Raw genomic sequence first — 19,753 nt, 5'->3', positions numbered from 1 at the left:
GTTTAATCCATTTTGCTGGTGTGAGTCAGGTAGATGCAAAGCAGCTTAAGCTTGAGAGATATCTAGGCCTGTTACATAAGGGTCACACAAACAGAGAGATATGTGCACATGCCATGCTGACACACACACACCTCAGGCTGACATGAGCAAGTGTTGATGCTCTCACCCTGATGAGATGAGACAAGAGGGGTCGTCAGCTGCAGCAAAGTAACCCATGTTAAAGCAAACCTGCCTGTGGGGATGACCTCAGCACTGACCACCTCCAGACTGACGCCAACTTCCTCCTGACTTTGTGAGTTTAACCTAAAGTGTGTTAATGTGTCTCCGTAAGTACACTATGAATGGACCAACCCAATCCCAGTACAGGGTATACCTGTTTGATACTGGCTCAATGATGTATGCACTGTTCCAACTTTTTAACTCCCAATACCAACATGTGTGCTTTGTTATCGGCTGATACCAATATTAATTTCCCATTCACTGATAGTGTTTTGGCGACTTCAGGCTTTTCTAACTTTGTGGAACAAAATGTTACAAAAATATAAGTAATCTGACTATCATTAATTTCTGAGATTGTAAATGTGTAGTGAGTCCCCAACATCAATTGGAAATGAAACCTAACTGAAAACCTCAGCAGTGGATAAATGAGGAATTAGGCACTCTACTGTAAGGTAGGTGTGGAAGTTTTCTAAGTGAAGATTTAACACAGCATGGAAAAAGCTGATCACAGACGCTTAGCAATTTGCAGGTACTATTTCAAGCTTTTTGTGCAAACCTACAGCTCCAACAGCAACTTGCAAATATGTACAAAGCAAATATTTCAAGGGACAATGGGAGCAATGCAAAACCTAACACAGCACATTTAATTAAGCATCTCAGGAATCATCTCGGGCCAAAAACACAAGTTTCGCCAATAAAAAGAAAAAGTGTCAGCTGCATCAAAATGACTCAAGAATCTTTGGAGTTGTGGTTTTAAAGTGACAAAAATAACAGAGAAGTTTCTGGAATTAATTGTTATAAGGGCAAAAGATTGCAGCTTAATAAAGACCTCAACCCTCAATAGGGATGGGTACCTTTCACATTTGAAATGATACGGTACCGATTCCTGGTACCTGGCAATCGGTATCGGTACTCAATGGTACCAATTTACGGTACTTTTGTTTGTTTATGTAGTAAAAAGTATCAATCTTTTTAATAATAAAATGTGAATTATTTTTAATTTAACATATCTATTTTTCAATGTATTATCCTGTAATGCTGTGTTTATGTCCAGCATGGAAAATCACCTACTCTTCCACTCCCTCACAGTCACAAGGATGCATTTAGGTACCTAAACATGGTGCTGTTTGATTTTACCTGAGTTGGTACCTGGTACTTTGGACAGAATTCAGTCGGTACCTTTAAAAGTACCTAATTAGGTACCCATACCTAACCCTCAACAAAGAATGCGAAAAACGTATCCACTGAGCTGCACCTCAGGTACCTGTAGCGCTGACATTTTCCTGACATCATATTTGTGTCAAACAGTTGGACAAGAGTTACACACCACACCATCTAAATTCTCAACAGATCACACACATCAGGGATTCACTTTCAACTGCCATCCCAGAAATATTTAACCAGTAGCACATTTAGTTCAATATAAAGTGTATGTCAGTTTGTTTGGCATGGTTGTGATGTAATGTATACATTTTCTTCTCTTTTCTCATTTAATTCTTTTTTATAACACAGAAATTCAACTCCCGCTTTATAAAACAGTCTCTTGCAGAGTTTGAAGAGCCTGATGATGCTGAAACATAGTTCAAAATCTCATTGAGGAATTCAGCTTTATAATTTAATACTGGTATTGTAACATATTGTGACTTAAGAAGTTGGATAGGTGCACCTCAGGTGCGTGCATGCTCCCTTGACACCATGATCTTCATGTAACATAAAACACTGGGCTCAGTTACAACAGGTCACTGCTGAGGACAAAACTACAGTCAGAGCTAAACTACACAAATATTAATGCTGGAAACATGAATTTAACACGAACACAGAAAAATGCACTACCCCCCACAAAAACACAGTGCATGTCAGTGCATGCTGGGCAAGTGCCTTTAGTGGGTCAAGTGCTGGGGAGGAGTAGCAAGACAGAGACCACACACTGATTCTATTTCACAGCTCAGAGATCTCTGTGAGCCACTACTGCCAGACACACACACAAACAGAATAACAAACATAAACTACAGAAAACATGATCTGACCCTTTGTATATTTAATTTAAATACTGTAGAAACACAACACTATAACAACAGATTCCTTCCTACAGGTTCCCCTTAAAATGATGAATGCAACACAACGGCTTTAAACAAAACACAATTCTACTACAAGTTCTCTAAACAGGCTGGGGATCTGCTTTTGAACATTGCTGCCTTATTTCCTCCATGAATTAGAGCTTTAAACTATTATTGAGTGAATATATAAAAGCATCTTTTATAAATACTGAAGATCACCAACAGGGATGTTGTTCATTCATTTTCACTGCATCAAAAAGCAGAACAGAATGAACTAAACATACCCCCTGCTAGCTCAAAGATACACACATGGACACACAGATACACAGATGCACACATGCACACACACACACACACACACACACACACACACCACACACACACACACACACACACACACACACACACACACACACACACACACACACACACACACACACACACACACACACACACACACACACAACACATTAAAGCTGGCTAGCTAATCTGGAGCAAAAGGCTCAGCTCTGGAAATAATTCATAAAGAAAAGAGGATCTGAACTCCTCCTTCAATGTTTTAATGAACCCAAGTGTCTCCCTTTGTGTCTTTGTGCAGAAAAACACACATAAAAGGAAGCTGAGGTAACTCACGTAATTCCTAATACAAAAAAATGCACATTTTTTTCTCCATCTGCATGACCCACATTGATCTTTGCATATCTCATTTCCATATTCAAACACAGGAGAACAGGACTCCTCTCCTGCGGGGAATCCTTTCCCTCGGATATTCAACATCAGACTGTGCTGCTGTGTTTATGTCAAACCATTTTATGTCAAACACATCTTTGTCAAACTGTTTGATGTCAAACCCTTTTTCTGTGGCTGTGTCTGACATCAGGATCCATCAGCTGGCAGCTTCTGTAGCCCAGACAAGCCAACCCCAATATCCCTCTGTCTGCTGCAACCCTAACTCCCACACACACACACACACACACACACACACACACACACACACACACACACACACACACACACACACACACACACACACACACACACACACACACACACACACACACACACACACACACACACACACACACACACAGGCCAACAGCACAGCTCAATTATTCAAAGATTAAACCTTCTCCAAGTCAGACACCAAAGGCCCTGCCAGGATAAAGACAGCAGGACGAGTGCTGAGTGTGTTTTACATGAATGTAAATGCCCTTGTTGTTTTAGAGAGCCTCCCTGCAGCCACAATCCTTCTCTTCTCTTCTGTTTCTACCTGCAGTGCATCATGGGAGAGGCCTTGCTAACAAACAAGCAGCTCCTTACATTCCTGCAGTGCACGTCTAGCTGTGTATATAGTAGTTACAGTATGTGACAGGATTACGTGTGAAGTAATTGAATGTACAGTCGGGCAAAACCAAATCCTCAGAAAGTGTGCCAACTAAACCATGAGTTGCCATGGTAACTGGGAAAGTGGTTTGCTACAGTTAAGTTGTTGCTCAGCGAAGGCTTACACACACACACACACACACATACATGTATGTTCACACACTAACTGTGGTGCAATGGTATCAGATGTGCATCCACAGAAACCTCTCCCACGCGCTGTGGAGATGAAGTCTCTGTGGAAATCCATAGGTTATTATCATTAGCGCTTAAACACTACATTAAGTCCTGATTCTCTGAACACTGTGATGCTAAACCTACAAGAGCTGCTCTCATGATAGATGAGCTGCCAAAAAGCATCAAGGCCACTGAATAAGGCTAACAGCCGCCAGATCAATGTTACACAACAGTACGACAGAAACCCCTTCCGACCCACAACACATACACCTAGAGGCCTGAGCTCAGAGTGCAAACACACCACTTCCTCTAAATACTTCTGCTTTCAGGCTGCATGTTAGTGACATAAATGGCAATTTTTCCCATCCCAGCTAGAACCAACCACTTAACCAATCTGAGTTTGTCTTACTTTTAAAATCTGATCGGTCAGAATGAGTAACGTCCTGAGTTTTGTACCTTTGCTGTGCGCTTTGGCTTGCGGAAGAACGAGGTCTTGGCTGTGAAGAAAGTAAAGTCTTCGCTCTCATCATCCAGGCTGCAGTACCCGCTGCTCATGCTGTTACTGCTGGTCATGGAGGGGGTCAGGACTGTGTTGACAGTCATGGAGAAGTCCAAGGTCTGCTCCAGCACCAGAAGAGCACGTTGACAGCTTGAGGAAGTGGGTGAAGATTTCACAAAAACGCTGGGCTGATGTGCCGCTCAGACACAGTCAGAGTCTAAATGTGTCCAACTGCCCTTCACTCATCCAGAAGAAGCCAGCTCTCCTCTGCTGATGCATCCAGAGTGTTCAAGTCCCACCTGTGCCGGCGAGACAGGTGAACTCGGCTCAGATTCAGCCACTTTGCGTGCCACCAGAGAGAGGACCAGGAAATCGGAGAGCAAGCACAGACTTGTCACTTCCTCCTGACGTGTGTGTGTGTGTGTGAGTGTGTGTTACTGCTCTGACGGCGGTGTCACAAACACTCCGTCCCGTATATGCACCTGGTCTCTTGCAGCTGAACATACACACATGTACATTTGACCCTCACACACACATCAGCACACTCTGGTGTCATGGAGTCAGTTTACAGGCTGGTTTCAGGTTAACCCTGCTCACCTGAGAGCCCCTGTTACACCCTCAAACAAACGATCATACGAGCATGCATACAACACCACATCCTGCTTTCATTCTGCACCCTGTTAGCAGCAGCTGCTCCTGCTGATGCTGATGGAGAAGGAACAGTTCACCTCAAGTCTAAAAAGCTCAGTTATGCCAGCGTTTAAGTGCTTGAGCATCCATCCGTCCCTCGAGTCCAGAGTAAACAGCAGCAATCCTGCAGCAGCAACAAGACGCTCGCAGGCTCCCTCCTCTCTTCTCCTCTTCCTCTGTTGCTTTGCCGTTACTACCAGAAGAGAGATGGATGCCTCCCACTCAGCCTCCACCTCTCTCTGTCTTGGTTTTCTTACTCTCTCCCTGTCTTGCCTTTGCTTCCTCACGCTCTTGCAGCTTTGCTCTACCATCTGTGGTGATCAGCCTGAGAGCACCCTCCCCCTTCTCCCTCCACTCACTCGATTTCTCTCTCTCTCCCTGTCTTCCTGCAAGCGACTGCACCCTGCAGAGTACGGCCACTTCCTCTTACACAGAGACGCTGATGAGTGAGAGATATGAAGCCTCACAGCTCCTGTTTTACATACATGAGAGCAGAAGTGACAGGAAGCAGCACAGAGGCAGGGGGAAAATGGCTGCTTTCTGGGGAGATGCTACTGTAACTGAGCTACAAAACCACTTCATAGCTTCTGTAAACTCCTGGGTTTCAGATCATCATTAAGGCAAATGTGTCCACAACAATCCTTGATAGATACAGGCCAGGATGAGGGATACAAAACTCTCAGAGGTGATCTTTCATGAGCATCTGAAATGTTTGATTTTGTGTCACTGAGGCCTTCTGATGTGTGCTCATATGGTAATAAATACTAATTTGTTTAATGATAAAATCTCTTTTATTTCAGTTTAACATATTTGTTTTACAATAAAAAAACTTCCCAATGCTGTGCTCTTGTCAAGCATGGAAAATCACCTACTCTTCCACTCCCTCACATTCACAAGGATGCATTTAGGTACCTAAACATGGTGCTGTTTGATTTTATCTGAATCGGTACTACAGACAAAATTTGGTCAGTACCTATAAAAGTACCTTATTCGGTACCCATCCCGACTGATGTGTTTATCAAAGGGTTTTACCGTTTATAAGTTAAAATCACTGCTCATATAAGCATTTCATTCTCCTATTTCTTTTTTCAATTTTTTCCCTACATTTCTTATTAGGGATGCACCATATTATCAGCACAATATCGGTATCGGCTGATAAAAGCTTAAAAACATGTTTATCGGTATCGGCAGATATGAAAATTTCTGCCGATAGGCACAGCCGATAAGGTGCTATTCAGTTAGGATTATTATTATTTTCCATCTGAAAAATAAGCTCCTTAAATAAAATGTAGCACTTCATTTATTTGCACTGCAGAGCTCTGTGTCTGTCACCAGGTTGTTACAGCAGCTCTAAAATAATTAATGTTATGTTTAAAAATGCATTGTACATTTAAAGTTCATGTGATCTAAAGAAATTATTTTTCTGTATTTCAATATTGAATGTCTTGAGTTTGAAAAATAATACATTTCTTATTTATGGTAAAATCAAATGTTTTTTTGTCTCGTTTTATGTGTGTTTCTTAAACAAATAAGACCGTCACAATAAGAGTAACATATAAATTTTAGTACAGGATAGACTTAGCTTTCTTTACAGTTTAATTAATTATCGGTATCGGTATCGGTATCGGCCAAAAGGGGTTTCGATATATCGGCATATCAGATATCGCCAAAAATCCAATATCGTGCATCCCTATTTCTTATTCGTTTTTTTTTGTCGTAACTTTCCAGTCTCTAAAAAATCCATCTTCTCTTTCTAAATGTAGCTGTTGTTTTTCATCTGTTTGCTCCTATGTTAATCATTCCAGGCAGCAGTTCGTAATGAAGCTGCTTCATAAATAAAGTTGAGTTGATTTGACAGCCACGCCACCACTGCTGATTTGCTGGTGGAGGTGTGGTCTCTGCAGAGCTTAGGTGAGATTAGGAAAACAATGACTGATTGCCCTCAGCATAGAGACAACAGTGACCTCTAACCTCCCCCTGACCCTATGCTCTGCCCTCTGTCTCTGGCAGTGACCCCTGCACCCAAAACATCTAATGCTTGTGCCTCCACTGATTGATGGGGCCTATGTGCATCTGTCTGTGCTCTTGCTGTTTCTTTGCCTGTAATATGATTATAAGCTCCTCTGACGTGATTATAGGTAAAACTATATGCTCCTGGAGGGACAGACTGTCACTCTTTCATCAGGAGTCTTCCTGTCAGGTTTAATTCAGGTGAGGACTGATTACCTGCAGCTCTGCTCCTCACTTCCATCAGTGTAATCACGCTCCCTCTGCTACATCAATAAAGCCTGATCATCGGGCTCCATGTGGGGGCTTATTGGGGTCTAAAAAGAGGGATCAATTCCTGCTGAAGCACACCCAATCAGGAGGCAGAGGAGGAAGATAACACAGCGACACACACCGATACACACAGCCGCAGCCATAAAACGGTGCAAAGGGGGAGAAAAGGGGCTGCAGGACATAAACTGTCAGAGCTCCTCTTGTTTGCAGTGCTGGTCCTCTCTATGAAACTAATAAGAGCTCTAGTCACTGAGTTCACATCGCTCTAAGAGAAACATCATCAACGCTCGCTTAATTCAGACTCTCAGCTCATTATCTCTAACTGCAGTCATTAGACCCCAGGAGGAAGTTTTAGGACAGCTAAATACAACAAAAAGAGACAGGAAATGCCATGGTTCTGCTCCTGCAGAAAATGAGCGTTACTCAGGAAACACACACCCTAAACTATGGAAGATGCTGCTGGACATGTATACACCTCATTTTATTCCTCATGCTTTTTTTCTCACTTTAACTCCTGTGACACACATTAAAATATTCAAAGATAGCTCAACTGTGTGTTTTTTTGTTTTTGCTCTCTAACACCACCTGGCATGCTACCAGAGGTCTAATTTTGTGTGTTATCTGCCCCCTGGGAGAAGAGGAGAAGCCAACATTCTGCCGCAGGGGTTATCCAGTGTGTGTATGTGTGTGTGTGTGTGTGTGTGTGTGTGTGTGTATGTGTGTGTGTGTGTGTGTGTGTGTATGTGTGTGTGTGTATGCATGTGAGAGGACCGCATTGCGTGGGTGACTCAGCCTGGGATGCCAAGAGCTGAAAGCAGGCTCACACTCTCTCTGGTTCCTGTATCACACATGTGATGACACAAAGAGTGGGTGTAGCACTATTTGGAGGAAGAATTTACATAATAACTGTATCACTGAATAGCCTGTGACATTTACAGAGAGTATACAAGATGAAATGTATAGAGTTTAGGTTTAAACATTACACATTTTTCCAACAGCATGCACACAATTTGAGAGAGGGTTGGGCTAAAGCAGCTTTGCTGTAACAGAGGTCCCTGTCGAACAGAGATTAACCTAATTATTTTCCATTGTAGAAGAGAGTCTGAGGAAGCGAGGACATCAAGAAAAGGAAGATGAGGGAGGCCCTGAGAGCTTTAGAGCACGTAGGAGAGAGGAAGGCGCATCACATGCTGAGGTGACGTAGCATTTTCTGTGCTGAGAACATTCTGAGATCAAAAAACCAAATGAGAGCATGAATAAATTCATAGACCACAGAGGATGAAGAGGACGGTGTGTTGTGAAAGAGGAGATGGTTGGTTATATAAAAGTTCAGGCTTGGAGAGATGCTGCAGAATGAACTATGTCATTATCCAATGACTCATGTACACCTCTGCGAGATGACTAACATAAGACCTCTACACACAACTCCATCCCAGATGAGAGTTCACTCTCCAGCACTGCACCTAAAAATACCACAAATACTTCCTCATCCTCTCTCTGAAGTCTTATTTTTATCATGTGAGGGGGCTTTTACTACACTGGGATGCTCACCTTGTGTTGGGCAGCTTTGGCGTTGCAGTGGCCTCTGGGAGATGGAGCTTCTTTGGGCTGTCTGTCCCTTTGGTTGCAGTCCAGCTGGACATGGCTCTCACACTCCAGGTGACAGGTGTAGCTGCAGTCTAATGGACATAAAATAAACACCAATCAGAGACGGGAGCAGAGCTCTAGAAAAAGAGAGCTCTAAAATGTACATGAGCAAGTAACAGTGGTGTGTCTGCCGTAATGTGTGCTGATACATCACCTGTAAACGTGTAAGCTTGAAGTTAGGAACATGTAAAATCAAACAAGCCCTTTGCACAGATTATCAGCTCCCTCTAGTGGCCAAATAGACATTTACAGTATGAAATGAGAATTCATTGACAAAAAATACTAGCTTGGTGTAGAAATAATTTGATGAAACAGAATTCTCACACATCATCATTATTATTATCATTATTATAATTATCATTAATTATTATTATTATTATTATTATTTATTTATTTATTTATTTTTCTCACGGCTGCACGGTGGTGCAACGGTTAGCGCTGCAGCCTCACAGCAAGAAGGTCACCGGTTCAAATCCCCACCTCGGCCGGTGGGTCTTTCTGTGTGGAGTTTGCATGTTCTCCCCGTGCATGCGTGGGTTCTCTCCGGGTACTCCGGCTTCCTCCCACAGTCCAAAAACATGCTTACCAGGTTAATTGGTCACACCAAATTGTCCCTAGGTGTGAGTGTGTGCGTGCATGGTTGTCTGTCTATGTGTCAGCCCTGCGATTGACTGGCGACCAGTCCAGGGTGTACCCTGCCTCTCGCCCAATGATTGCTGGGATAGGCTCCAGCCACCCGCGACCCTAAACAGGATAAGCGGTATAGAAAATGGATGGATGGATGGATTTTTCTCACTACTTAAGCTCTATTTTTGTAATAGTGTTTACTTTCAAGAATTGTACAGAGAGAGTGCGGTTTAAACTAAAGTCAAATTCCTGGTATTTTTGAAGATACATGGCGAATAAAGACTATTCTGATTCTGATTCTATTAACAGAAATGACATCCATCCATTTTGAAAATGGGATGGATTCCGAAAACTTACCGCAGTAATTGCACATTTGACAATCACATGTGTGAGATGACAAGACACCTTTAGCAAAGGTACAAACCTTTAAACACACAACACCCTGGTGCAGAGCAATGGTGTTATTCACAAAGGTCGTAGTGTACAGAGTCACTGTAAACACACTGAATGACAATGGTGGAAATACTCCAAAGCCAACAAACTGCTCCTCTACAGAAACTTTGCTCTGGTCAGCTCTCATTTGACTTCTGAGTTTAAAAAAAAATAGATTACGGTACTTCCCCCAGAACTTCCCAAAATAGTCCACTGTTCTCTAATTTTTGTGTGGTTTCACATTCGACAGTCTGACTTGTTTATGCAGCACAGACTTTATTGTGGCTGCCGGCTTTTCCCCCCTGAGACTCACGGCTTCACATCTAACTTCTCCTCTGTTGGGGGGATAATCCACACGAAAGAAAAATGCCATTTACAAACCGCTTGGCGGAGACAGCTGCAGTGTGGGGAAACCTGAGTCAGACTTTTTTGTGGTCCTTGAGCAAGGAAGCTTCAAACACCATGTCTAGAGGCAAAACTTCTTCAGCACCAGTTTGTTAGAACACAATATTCACTCAAAAACATAGTGTTTTGTTGTTGTTTCCATCCTTTATGAGTAAACTGAGGTATGCCTGGATGGTTTGAGCCTATTTATGCTCAGAGAGCGACACCACTGTGCCTGCAACACTCAGCATCAGCACTGTAACCATGGCAACAAGCTTCTTGATGACCGCTGTGGAAAGAGAGGAGCTGTGTTTACTTAAGGTCACAGAAAGAGGGGTTTTAAAACAATTAACCTGCCATACACTGCACTTAAGACAGTTTGAGGTATTTTCTGGGGAAGACATAAGCAGTGGGGCAGATTTTCTAAGTTCAGGTACAGGCTGCTTTGCTGTGACACCCTGAGAGTGCCTTATGAGGGGGGACAGACGTCACTATCTGTCTGTGGCAGGAACAGGTTGGCAGTAAGAAAAGGAGGGCAGGGCTGCGGTGCCTCGCTGACAGGAGGGATGTGTCGAGGAAAGAGTAGAGTTCAGATAAGGGATGCTCTGCTGATCGCAGTTTAGAGGTCACTGCAGAAGGACAGAAAGAAAGGAAGTGCACAAAGGAAGGGATGAGAGAAACTCCTTTCCTTTCCTTTCCTGCTTTGCTTCATTTAAACTATCCACCCTCTCACAGGATTAGACACTATGACCCCCACTCCCACATATCCACAGGGCTTTGTATTTTGGAAAAATCAGTCACCTTTTTTAAGTTATGCAAGAAGAGCTTCACCACTTTCCTGCCTACACTGTAAAATTTAGGATTTTACCTGCAGCTTCACAGCCACACAACTTCTAGAAAACAAGGTCACAAAATCCACCAATGTAAGCCTCAAAACATCTAAAAAACAATCACAATTCAAACATACAAGAGGGTTGATTTAACTATCCTTAGATGTATCCTTTAAACCCTCTCTGTCTTCCCATCTCAGGCAAAAGTTTGAGCCCTGGATGGTGGTCCCTGAAGAAGTCTTGGTCGTCAGCCTGATATGTAATCTTAAAGACAAGAATTACTGTTTGGCAAAGGAAAATGTGAGGAGCACATAGATTACACTTTTCCTGGACAACACCTACGCTGACACATAATCAAGCCTGTAAGTCAGGGATCAACAGTTCCCACACTTTTAAGACACACACGCCGACTGTGTACATACACACATCAGATGAGAATTTCAGCTTTTTGACGTGGTACACAAGAGTGATGGTGCAGTGTTTATTTTTGCAGACATCCAAGTTTGACACCTTGTTCCTCTCCTTAAATTAACCCTGAGGATTTGGATTTAGATTGAACTTAATCTGTTAATGTGATTTTAGTGTTTACAGTTAAGGTACAAGGTTGTGCTTCCAGCTGCCTTGCAACTACCACGTGCAATATGCCGCTCTAGTCTTCCTCATGGAGCTGCAGATCTCTGAGCACTTCCTTGTGATGCTGCACCATGCATATATAAATGCCAATAAGCAGCTGGAGAAACTGCAGCAGTCATGCAGTGACCCACAAGAGCTGTGAAGGTTATGCGAGTATGCTGACACCGGCACAATCACAGAGACGTGTGAGGGAGGGGAATGAAAGAGAAACCAAGCGAAAGGGGGAGTCAGCAGAAAGCGACATTTGACTTTTTGTGCATCTCGATTAAATGCCAGACAATGTTTGGACTTGAAGGGGTTTCCCTTTGGCTGCTGAGTGGAAAGTACAATGTTGCACATACTTGTAAATAGGGAAGTTGCCTTAATGTTAGAGCGGTGGAGCAGGGAGGCTGATCTGTGGGACTTTCAGGAGAAACTGTGTTTGGGTCTATTTACAGGAATATGACAACATCTTTCAGCAGAGCCCGTATTGATGGGATCATTACAGATAAAAACTCATTCACTTCAGTGCTTTCCAACTGAGGATGGAAACTACCTTATAATCCCAAGACAAGGTTTCCCTTGAAACAAAATACTTCATGTTGTCTACTCCCTTTGACTTAAAAGTGTTTAAGCATGAACATGAATTGAGACTCTTTGACAAGTACGTCTAACTTAAAGGAAGCAAATGCAGCTTTTAGTGAAAACAGGGCATTTGATTCGACTGTTTTTAAGACACTCTTATGAGTAAACGGAGTATTTGATGGAAATAGTTCTCATTTTTTATACATCTGATATATATATCCTTGTACTGTGTGTAATTTTCCAGTTTCAATGAAGCTGTTATATAAGAAAACCCGTATTGATAGTGATCAGATGTTACCATGAGACATGTGGGAACAGGACTCCCGAGAAATGACTATAATGAAGGTTAGCCACAACACTCCACGGCATCTGTTCTTCCTGCACAGAGCCACAGAGTCTGCAGTCTGTGTGTGTTCATGTGTGTTGTCTCAACAAGAAAAAGGGCCTGGGTGTCACATGTTGCCATGCTAGACTGGCCCTGGAGATGAAGTATTCACAAACTCTCTTTTTATCACTTATTTTATCGTTCCAGGCAGACTGCTTTCAAACCATCACGGCCTCCGGACAGAGCATGGCGACAATGATGATACACACAGAAAGAGCCCGGAGGAGACAGCGAAAAGAAAGCACATCAGTAGAGTGGAAAGCAACAAAGGGGGGATCCATATGTGGTGGTTGAGTTAACTTCCACTGCTGCACTTGGGTCGATAACAGCGAGGGAAGACAGGAAAGGGGGAGTTTGGATTGCAGCGTGTTAAATGGACGAGAAATCTGCTCTCAAAAGAGGACATTCAAACAGCTTTGTGGTCGCTGCTAAATGATTCATGGTGGTGTTTCTCCTAAAATGTCAATCCTTTCGCTTCCATTTTTTGAGGAAGACCAAGCAGCCAGAAAATTATCCCTTTTTTCTGCATCATCTCCTCTAACTTCTCAAGCAATGGGGGATGTGGGTGCTTGTTTTTCCTGTACAGCGGGTGTGGGATAGACAGATTAGCAGTGTGTCTCAGGTCACGGAGGATGTCTGCATGGCACCAGATAGAAATGGGGGAGGGACACGTTGTACTTACTCTCCGTCTGGGTGGAGAGAGGAAGTAAATAGGGTTAAGGTAGCTATAAATTAGGGGCGAGGATATTAACACAGTGGCTAATGAATCTAAAAGGAGCTCTTCAGGTCTTATGAGGGAATTAGGAGCAGCTTGGGGGTCTGTTGGGAGACTTAGGTTGGTCTGATCCCATCATCGCTCATTTAGAGCGGTTATCTATCCTCTCCTACTGTGCGGACGCTTACTGAAACTACTGCTTCATGTACGTCCCTCATTCCCCTGTAATGAATCAAAGTATCACACTTTGAATCTCTCACTCTAACACCTGATGAGCCAGCTTCTAGGATTACACACAGACAGAACTAAACAAACCTCTACTAAATAAATCAAATCCATCCCTGCTCACCTTGACATCTGTGTGTGTTTGTGCACAAACATCATTTCATACTCGAAACTGAATCTTGTTTTATCTCCTGCCTCCCCTCCCTCAGTCCCTCCATCTGTCGAGCTGCAGACGCTTCTTAAATTAATCAAACAAACATGAGAAGAACCAAGCTGTCATTTTTTTTTTTAGGTTTAGAGGCTTATTCAGCCCAGTGAGCTAGGAATGAAAGCAGGGGATCCATTCAGTGATTTCTGCGTAAAATCCAGCAGCTGAGGAAGACTTGGGGGTGTGGAAGTTGTCAGTTTTGAAAAGTATCATAAAGAAAATAAACATGGGAGCTCAAGAGGTAGTAAGATGCCATTTCAGTCCAAAATCTTTTCAAGTATTTACAACAAAATCATAAGAACAAGTGGTTTTGAGCTCTAAGCCTCATACTAATGCCTTTCTATGATCTACACATTTAAATGAGACTAACAGTGACAGGGTTGGTTACCTAAATATATATTAGAGCCTGTGTTCAGGTTGAGAAAAAAACTTTAAAACATTAATATTTAGAGGGTGCAACATGGCCGTCTTTGAACTTTGAATTTTATTTTTTGCATTTTTATATTTCTACATTTATTTTTTCATTTATTTATCTTTCTTAGTTGGGGAGAGATCCTGGGTGGGTGGGGTGTTGTTGGATAATTGCCATAGGAAGAATGGGTGGTATTTTGAATGTTATTATTTTTATTTGACTTCAGTGTAAAGAGATTGTTTATCTGTTGCTTCCTACTCTTTCAACATTTTATTTATTGTACATGGGGAACAATTTTGGGAAAGAAAAGAAAGGGAACACTTTGTTGAGTGACATGTACCTTGTATGTTCTGCCCTTCAATAAAAAAAATTGATCACAAAAAAAATATATATATTCAACATACACCTAGTTGGCAAAGTTTGGTTGTAAAATGATTTAAGAAGCTACAAGGTTTCTTCATTGGATACTTTACTTTTGCATTTTCACAGCTGATACTGAAGCAAGAGCAGTCACTATTTGTGAGATTGTTACAAACGAACAAACTCTTCAACCCAGGCGTTGATTGGCTCTGGTTATGAATATATACACAATGATTGATTATTAAGCAATGGGTGAGTGTTTCAAAGCTCAGTGAGGACGTGCCAACTTGTGTCCCGACGTATCCTGTGTTGTCTCACTAAATGTCTGGATAGCACAAGGGCTGTGAAAGATGAATAACTTTAACAAGTATAAAATCACAGCTTGCTAAGTTTTGTCACTGCTATGTTCCAGTTAATAATCTCACATCCTAAATAATATACTTCATCATCACTCTGCATGCTGCCAAAAGTTTCCCTAAAGAAAAAAAGTAGCTTAAAAATTAAGATCTGTGTTATTTGTTTCCACTATAACCCTATGCTTTGGTGACAGCCACATTATTACTAAAGTGGGTGACGGTGCTCATGGGAAATGCAGTTTTCATTCCCCAAAAAACAAAAACACTATCCGTTAAGTTCAAATGAGGTCAGGTGAATAAACACAACATGACAGTGTCCTACAGTGCCCTGAAAGCATTATGCCTTTCTGTGACTACAAGCCAAGCACAGAAGACAATAAATCTCATGCTTCCCATGATTCAATTGGACAACATAGCTAGGTCTGACCTTCCATCTCTGACAAATGCCTAAACTGACTTCCTATTGAATTAGTTTAGGCTCCACCCATGTTGAAGCGACTGTGGTTATATAATGAGGGACATTTTTATCTGGTAACTCAAACTCCCCTGGAACCACTGAATATATGTCACTGTTCATTCTGTAAACTGACCACATACTGTTTTCAGGGTTGAGATTCACTCTTCATGATCACCAAACTGAATTAAATGTGTAAAACATAACTCCAGTATGTTATCATCACATAAACCAAAAAAAACATCAGGGAAGTTTGAAGACACCGACACCCTGGAGTACGACTCAGACAGATGCTTAAAATAGATAAGAGAAGCAAAAGAAGAGAATCTGGGGATTCAGTGGAGTTAATTCTGACAAAGATTAACTGGGTTTCCCTTTAGGGAACACCATCCAAAAATACACTTTATCTGTCCTCCCAGGCTTGGCTGCTGCTTTTCAGGCTGCAGCATGACGTCACTCAGGTGGTGGTGAGCAAATGATGAGCAGCTTCCTGAGTCATGTTTGGTCAGTGTCTTATCATGTTTACACAGGAGCCAAAACAATCACACACATGACACAAAGAAATTCACATTAAAGGGTCGGGTAGCATCTTTTTCTATTCAGCTGTCAGTTTGATGCCATGAACGGATCAATAATTCTACAGCAGCCCTTTCGCTCCCTGCCTTCTTTCAACCCAGCCGCACTTTGAGCTAATGTTACATTATGATCACGTCACTTCCTCTTAATAAATAAATAAATAAAAATAAAATGCATTAGCCTGTCATCTATTTGGAGGAAAATATGGGAAAAATCGATATCGTGCAGCCTCTGTCAGGCTCACTGTTACCTCTTACTCCTGCCAAATAAAAAAGTCAATAAAGTAGTCCAGTTAGGTAGGACTGCCTCACCAGTTTGAAACTGGAAAGCATTTTGGTTTTAGTGTTTGTGTGCCTGTAGTGAGATTTAGTGTAGATCCAACTGCTTTCATCTGACCTGTTTACTGGACTATTCTGCTGTTAACAACAAATCTGCTGCCCATATCCTCGCTGTTCACACACAGTCTTACACACATAGAACAAAAGCAAGGGATAGATCATCCGATAGAGGGAGGGGAGGATTGCTACAGACAAAGAGTAACCAGGCATGAGGGCATCAGAGTTCACAGATAGACAGACTGATGCACACAATACCCAAATATTTTGGCCCACAGCCGGCCTCTAAGGCCAAACCAGCTCAACCTGCCGACTCATCACCTTTCCCTTTTTTCTCAAACTACTGACCCCTATCGCACCCACATTGTTTGTTCAACTTCTTAGCCTGAAATAAGAGTTTTAACAACCTGTGCACTCTGTATCCTCTTCTCCATACCTGAGGTGGTGAGCAGAGATCCATTCGAGGATGATCGCCTGAGGATCCTTAGGCTTTCACTCCAGGAGCGAGATTTGGGCAGCCTCTTCAGCAGCCGCCCCAGCCGCCGCGACACCTGTCCAAAGCAGGCACTACCAACCTCCCCTTCTGAATCTCCCCTGACCTCCTCCGGGCTCAGCTGCACCTGGCTAAAAAACGTCCGACTCACTCCCACTCCTTCAACCTCCACCTGCCCGGCCTCTTTCTTCTCTTCTTCTGGCCGCGGTACAAGCTGTGTTATCTGTGCCATGGATGGAGCATGGTGGCACCATCCGGAGGGCACCGTCCTGTGCATGTAGCCCTCGCTGGCCCTCCTCTCCTGCCCCCTGCTGCCCCTGTCCCTCTGAGGACTGCCCCAGCGCCAGCCCCCCCAGTTCCCCCCTCTGCCATCCCAGCGCAGCCACTCTGCCACTGGTGCCACGCTCCGAATAAACAGCCCCCTCTCCGCTCGCTCTGCCACCCCTCCACCTGTACTCCTCACACACCTCTCTACTTGCCTGACACCTCTCTCCTCAGACGGCTCTTCCTCACACCTCAGCGTGCAGACATGAGCGCCCCGAATCTCTGCTGCACTACTTTTCCGTCCTCTAACGTTTCTCTCTTATCAATGCACCCTCATCCTCTCCCTCCCTCACTCTGTCTCTACTGCAGCACCCACACACTCTGCAGTAACAAACAGACAGCTTAAAGAGACAGAGACCCCCCTGGTCCCCTCTCTCCTCTCTTTCATTCCCTCAGTGGCTGACTGTTCACACTTCATTCAGTAATAGGGAACATGGTGGGATCTCTAACAATAGAGCAGAAACGTCAGACCACTGCAGAGGTGGTTGCCTGATCTACCTTCTCTTTTCCTCCTCGTCTCTTCAGTGTGAAACCCTCCAGCCTGGACGAGGGGAATGAGTCAGCCATCCTGTCCAACCCTAGAACACTTGCATATCTTGCATCACCTCTACTGGTGTGTGTGTGTGTGTGTGTGTGTGTGTGTGTGTGTGTGTGTGTGTGTGTGTGTGTGTGTGTGTGTGTGTGTGTGTGTGTGTGTGTGTGTGTGTGTGTGTGTGCGTGTGGGCTGAAGTGATGCGCAGTCCGGCTGTTATTAATATGCAGTGTTAGAGAGATAGAGAGACAGAGAGCTATCGGGAGTTCTGCTGCCCTACTTCTAAAACGGAAAAGTTTGGAGGAACAGGATGTGCTCACCATTTTTACTAACAAGTGTATGACATAAACTCAAAGAATGACATAAGAGGTTGAGGCTCTGATGTCACCACTTATTATTTCCTGTTGGTACCACAGAGACATCTATCGTGCTTTTTTGATCCACTTTTACCGAAAAGTGCCTCAGTGCCCTGTCTTTGTGTTGTTCTTCCTGCTCTTGCCACCTCTTCCTCTGCAGTGGTAACATCGCTATCCACCAAGGGCGATCTAAATATAGCCCTGTTGAAAATCCCTATGGTTCTGCCATACATACAGCCGAGCCGTAGCGCACAAGGAGGTGGAGCGGACCAAAACACCATGCAGGTATCACCATAAAAACAAAATCCTTATCTCTCCATTTTCTTTTTTGAATCAAAGTAAAAAGATCTGAATTAGTATGCGACTGAGTCACTGTTTGTTTCAAGGAAACTGAGCAAAAGAGCAGAAGCATAGTAATTAACATTTGGTCAAAAGCTTTCAATGCTGCTTTGTATCCAGATTCTGTTTGATTTCAGTCTAAGACATATGAGCTCTTCAGGAATGTTTTGGCTGTAGTCTAGTTAAAACTATATCCACTGCAGGTCTGGCAGAGCAGCAGCACTGGTATGCCGAGAAAAGAAGGTTATGAGCCATTTAACACAACCCTCCGTCCATGTTTTCTTCTTCCACAGTGAATGGAGCTTTGAGAGCACCAATGTGACACGGCTGAAAGGGTCTGGAAGACAAAGTCTGCACTGTGTCGGCGAGGGGAAGAGGTGAAATGAGGAAAAGACAGGGTTTAAGGAAAAATACATCCTCCAGGGAGAGATCAGACATGCTATGGGGCACAAAGAATACATTGGGAAGGTTACTCTGAAGGTCTCTGCCACATGCCTGTGTGTGTGCATGTGGGGCTTCCTGGCAGCCATGTGTCAGTTTGAGTATCCCTCCTTGTCTCAGCAATGACCAGCACACGACCCCACATCTGTGCTCTAACAACCACTGGCTCCATTCTTCATGCAATTATTCAAGCCCAAATACTTAACAGAGGATTTGAGGAAATTCTAAGAAGTGTGAGACATGCAAAGCTCAGAGAGGCTGCTTTTCTTGTTGTGACACTGTTTGGAAGAGCTCTGATCTCTGGAGCATTCACCTCATGTTCTGCAAACAGGACTACTTTAAACAGTCCCTTCAGTACATATGCTGGAGCTACCATGAAATAAGGTGGTAACAAATGATTAGGAGAGAAAGGGCTACAGAAATTTACTTTTATCTTGGATTTACTGTTAATGAATCAGGAAAAAAGGCACTGATCTTTCTGATGCTAGTCAGTTAATCTTGAGTCACATTTTCATGTTTAACATCTTAAATATATTCTCTTCTATTCTTTTCTATTCTATACAAACAATAAGCTGTGATATGATGTGTTTATGGTACAACACCATACGACACAATTACAATGTGATAAGATTCGTTGCCAGTGATGTGATCAGACCCATGATGGCGATACCATGAATCTTCTATTTTTTGTTAAGTGATAAATTGCAAGAATATCCAGTAATGATACATCACCATATCTGGTGACAATAAATAAAGAATATGCCCTGTCATAAAAATTCACTATGAGAGAAGTGATGCAATGAGCCTATTCAGGAGAGGGATT

The 19,753-nt window shown here is 43.0% G+C and overlaps 1 protein-coding gene across 2 annotated transcripts in view; it reads right to left on the bottom strand.

The window, feature by feature from the left end:
- The window catches only part of rassf5 (Ras association domain family member 5), a 31,259-nt gene that overhangs the window by 7,111 nt on the left and 4,395 nt on the right, over positions 1–19,753 (bottom strand). For both annotated transcript variants that reach the window (XM_074666926.1, XM_074666916.1), the window contains exon 2: positions 8,854–8,981. In XM_074666926.1, the coding sequence (XP_074523027.1) occupies positions 8,854–8,981 (128 nt within the window). The remainder of the gene's footprint in view (positions 1–8,853; positions 8,982–19,753) is intronic.

Source organism: Halichoeres trimaculatus, unplaced genomic scaffold (assembly GCF_033239565.1).
Source record: "Halichoeres trimaculatus isolate MK-OKI-2021-1 unplaced genomic scaffold, fHalTri1.1 fHalTri1_scaffold_1, whole genome shotgun sequence".
NCBI lineage: Eukaryota > Metazoa > Chordata > Actinopteri > Labriformes > Labridae > Halichoeres > Halichoeres trimaculatus.
This window is presented reverse-complemented; position numbering and strand designations above follow the sequence as displayed.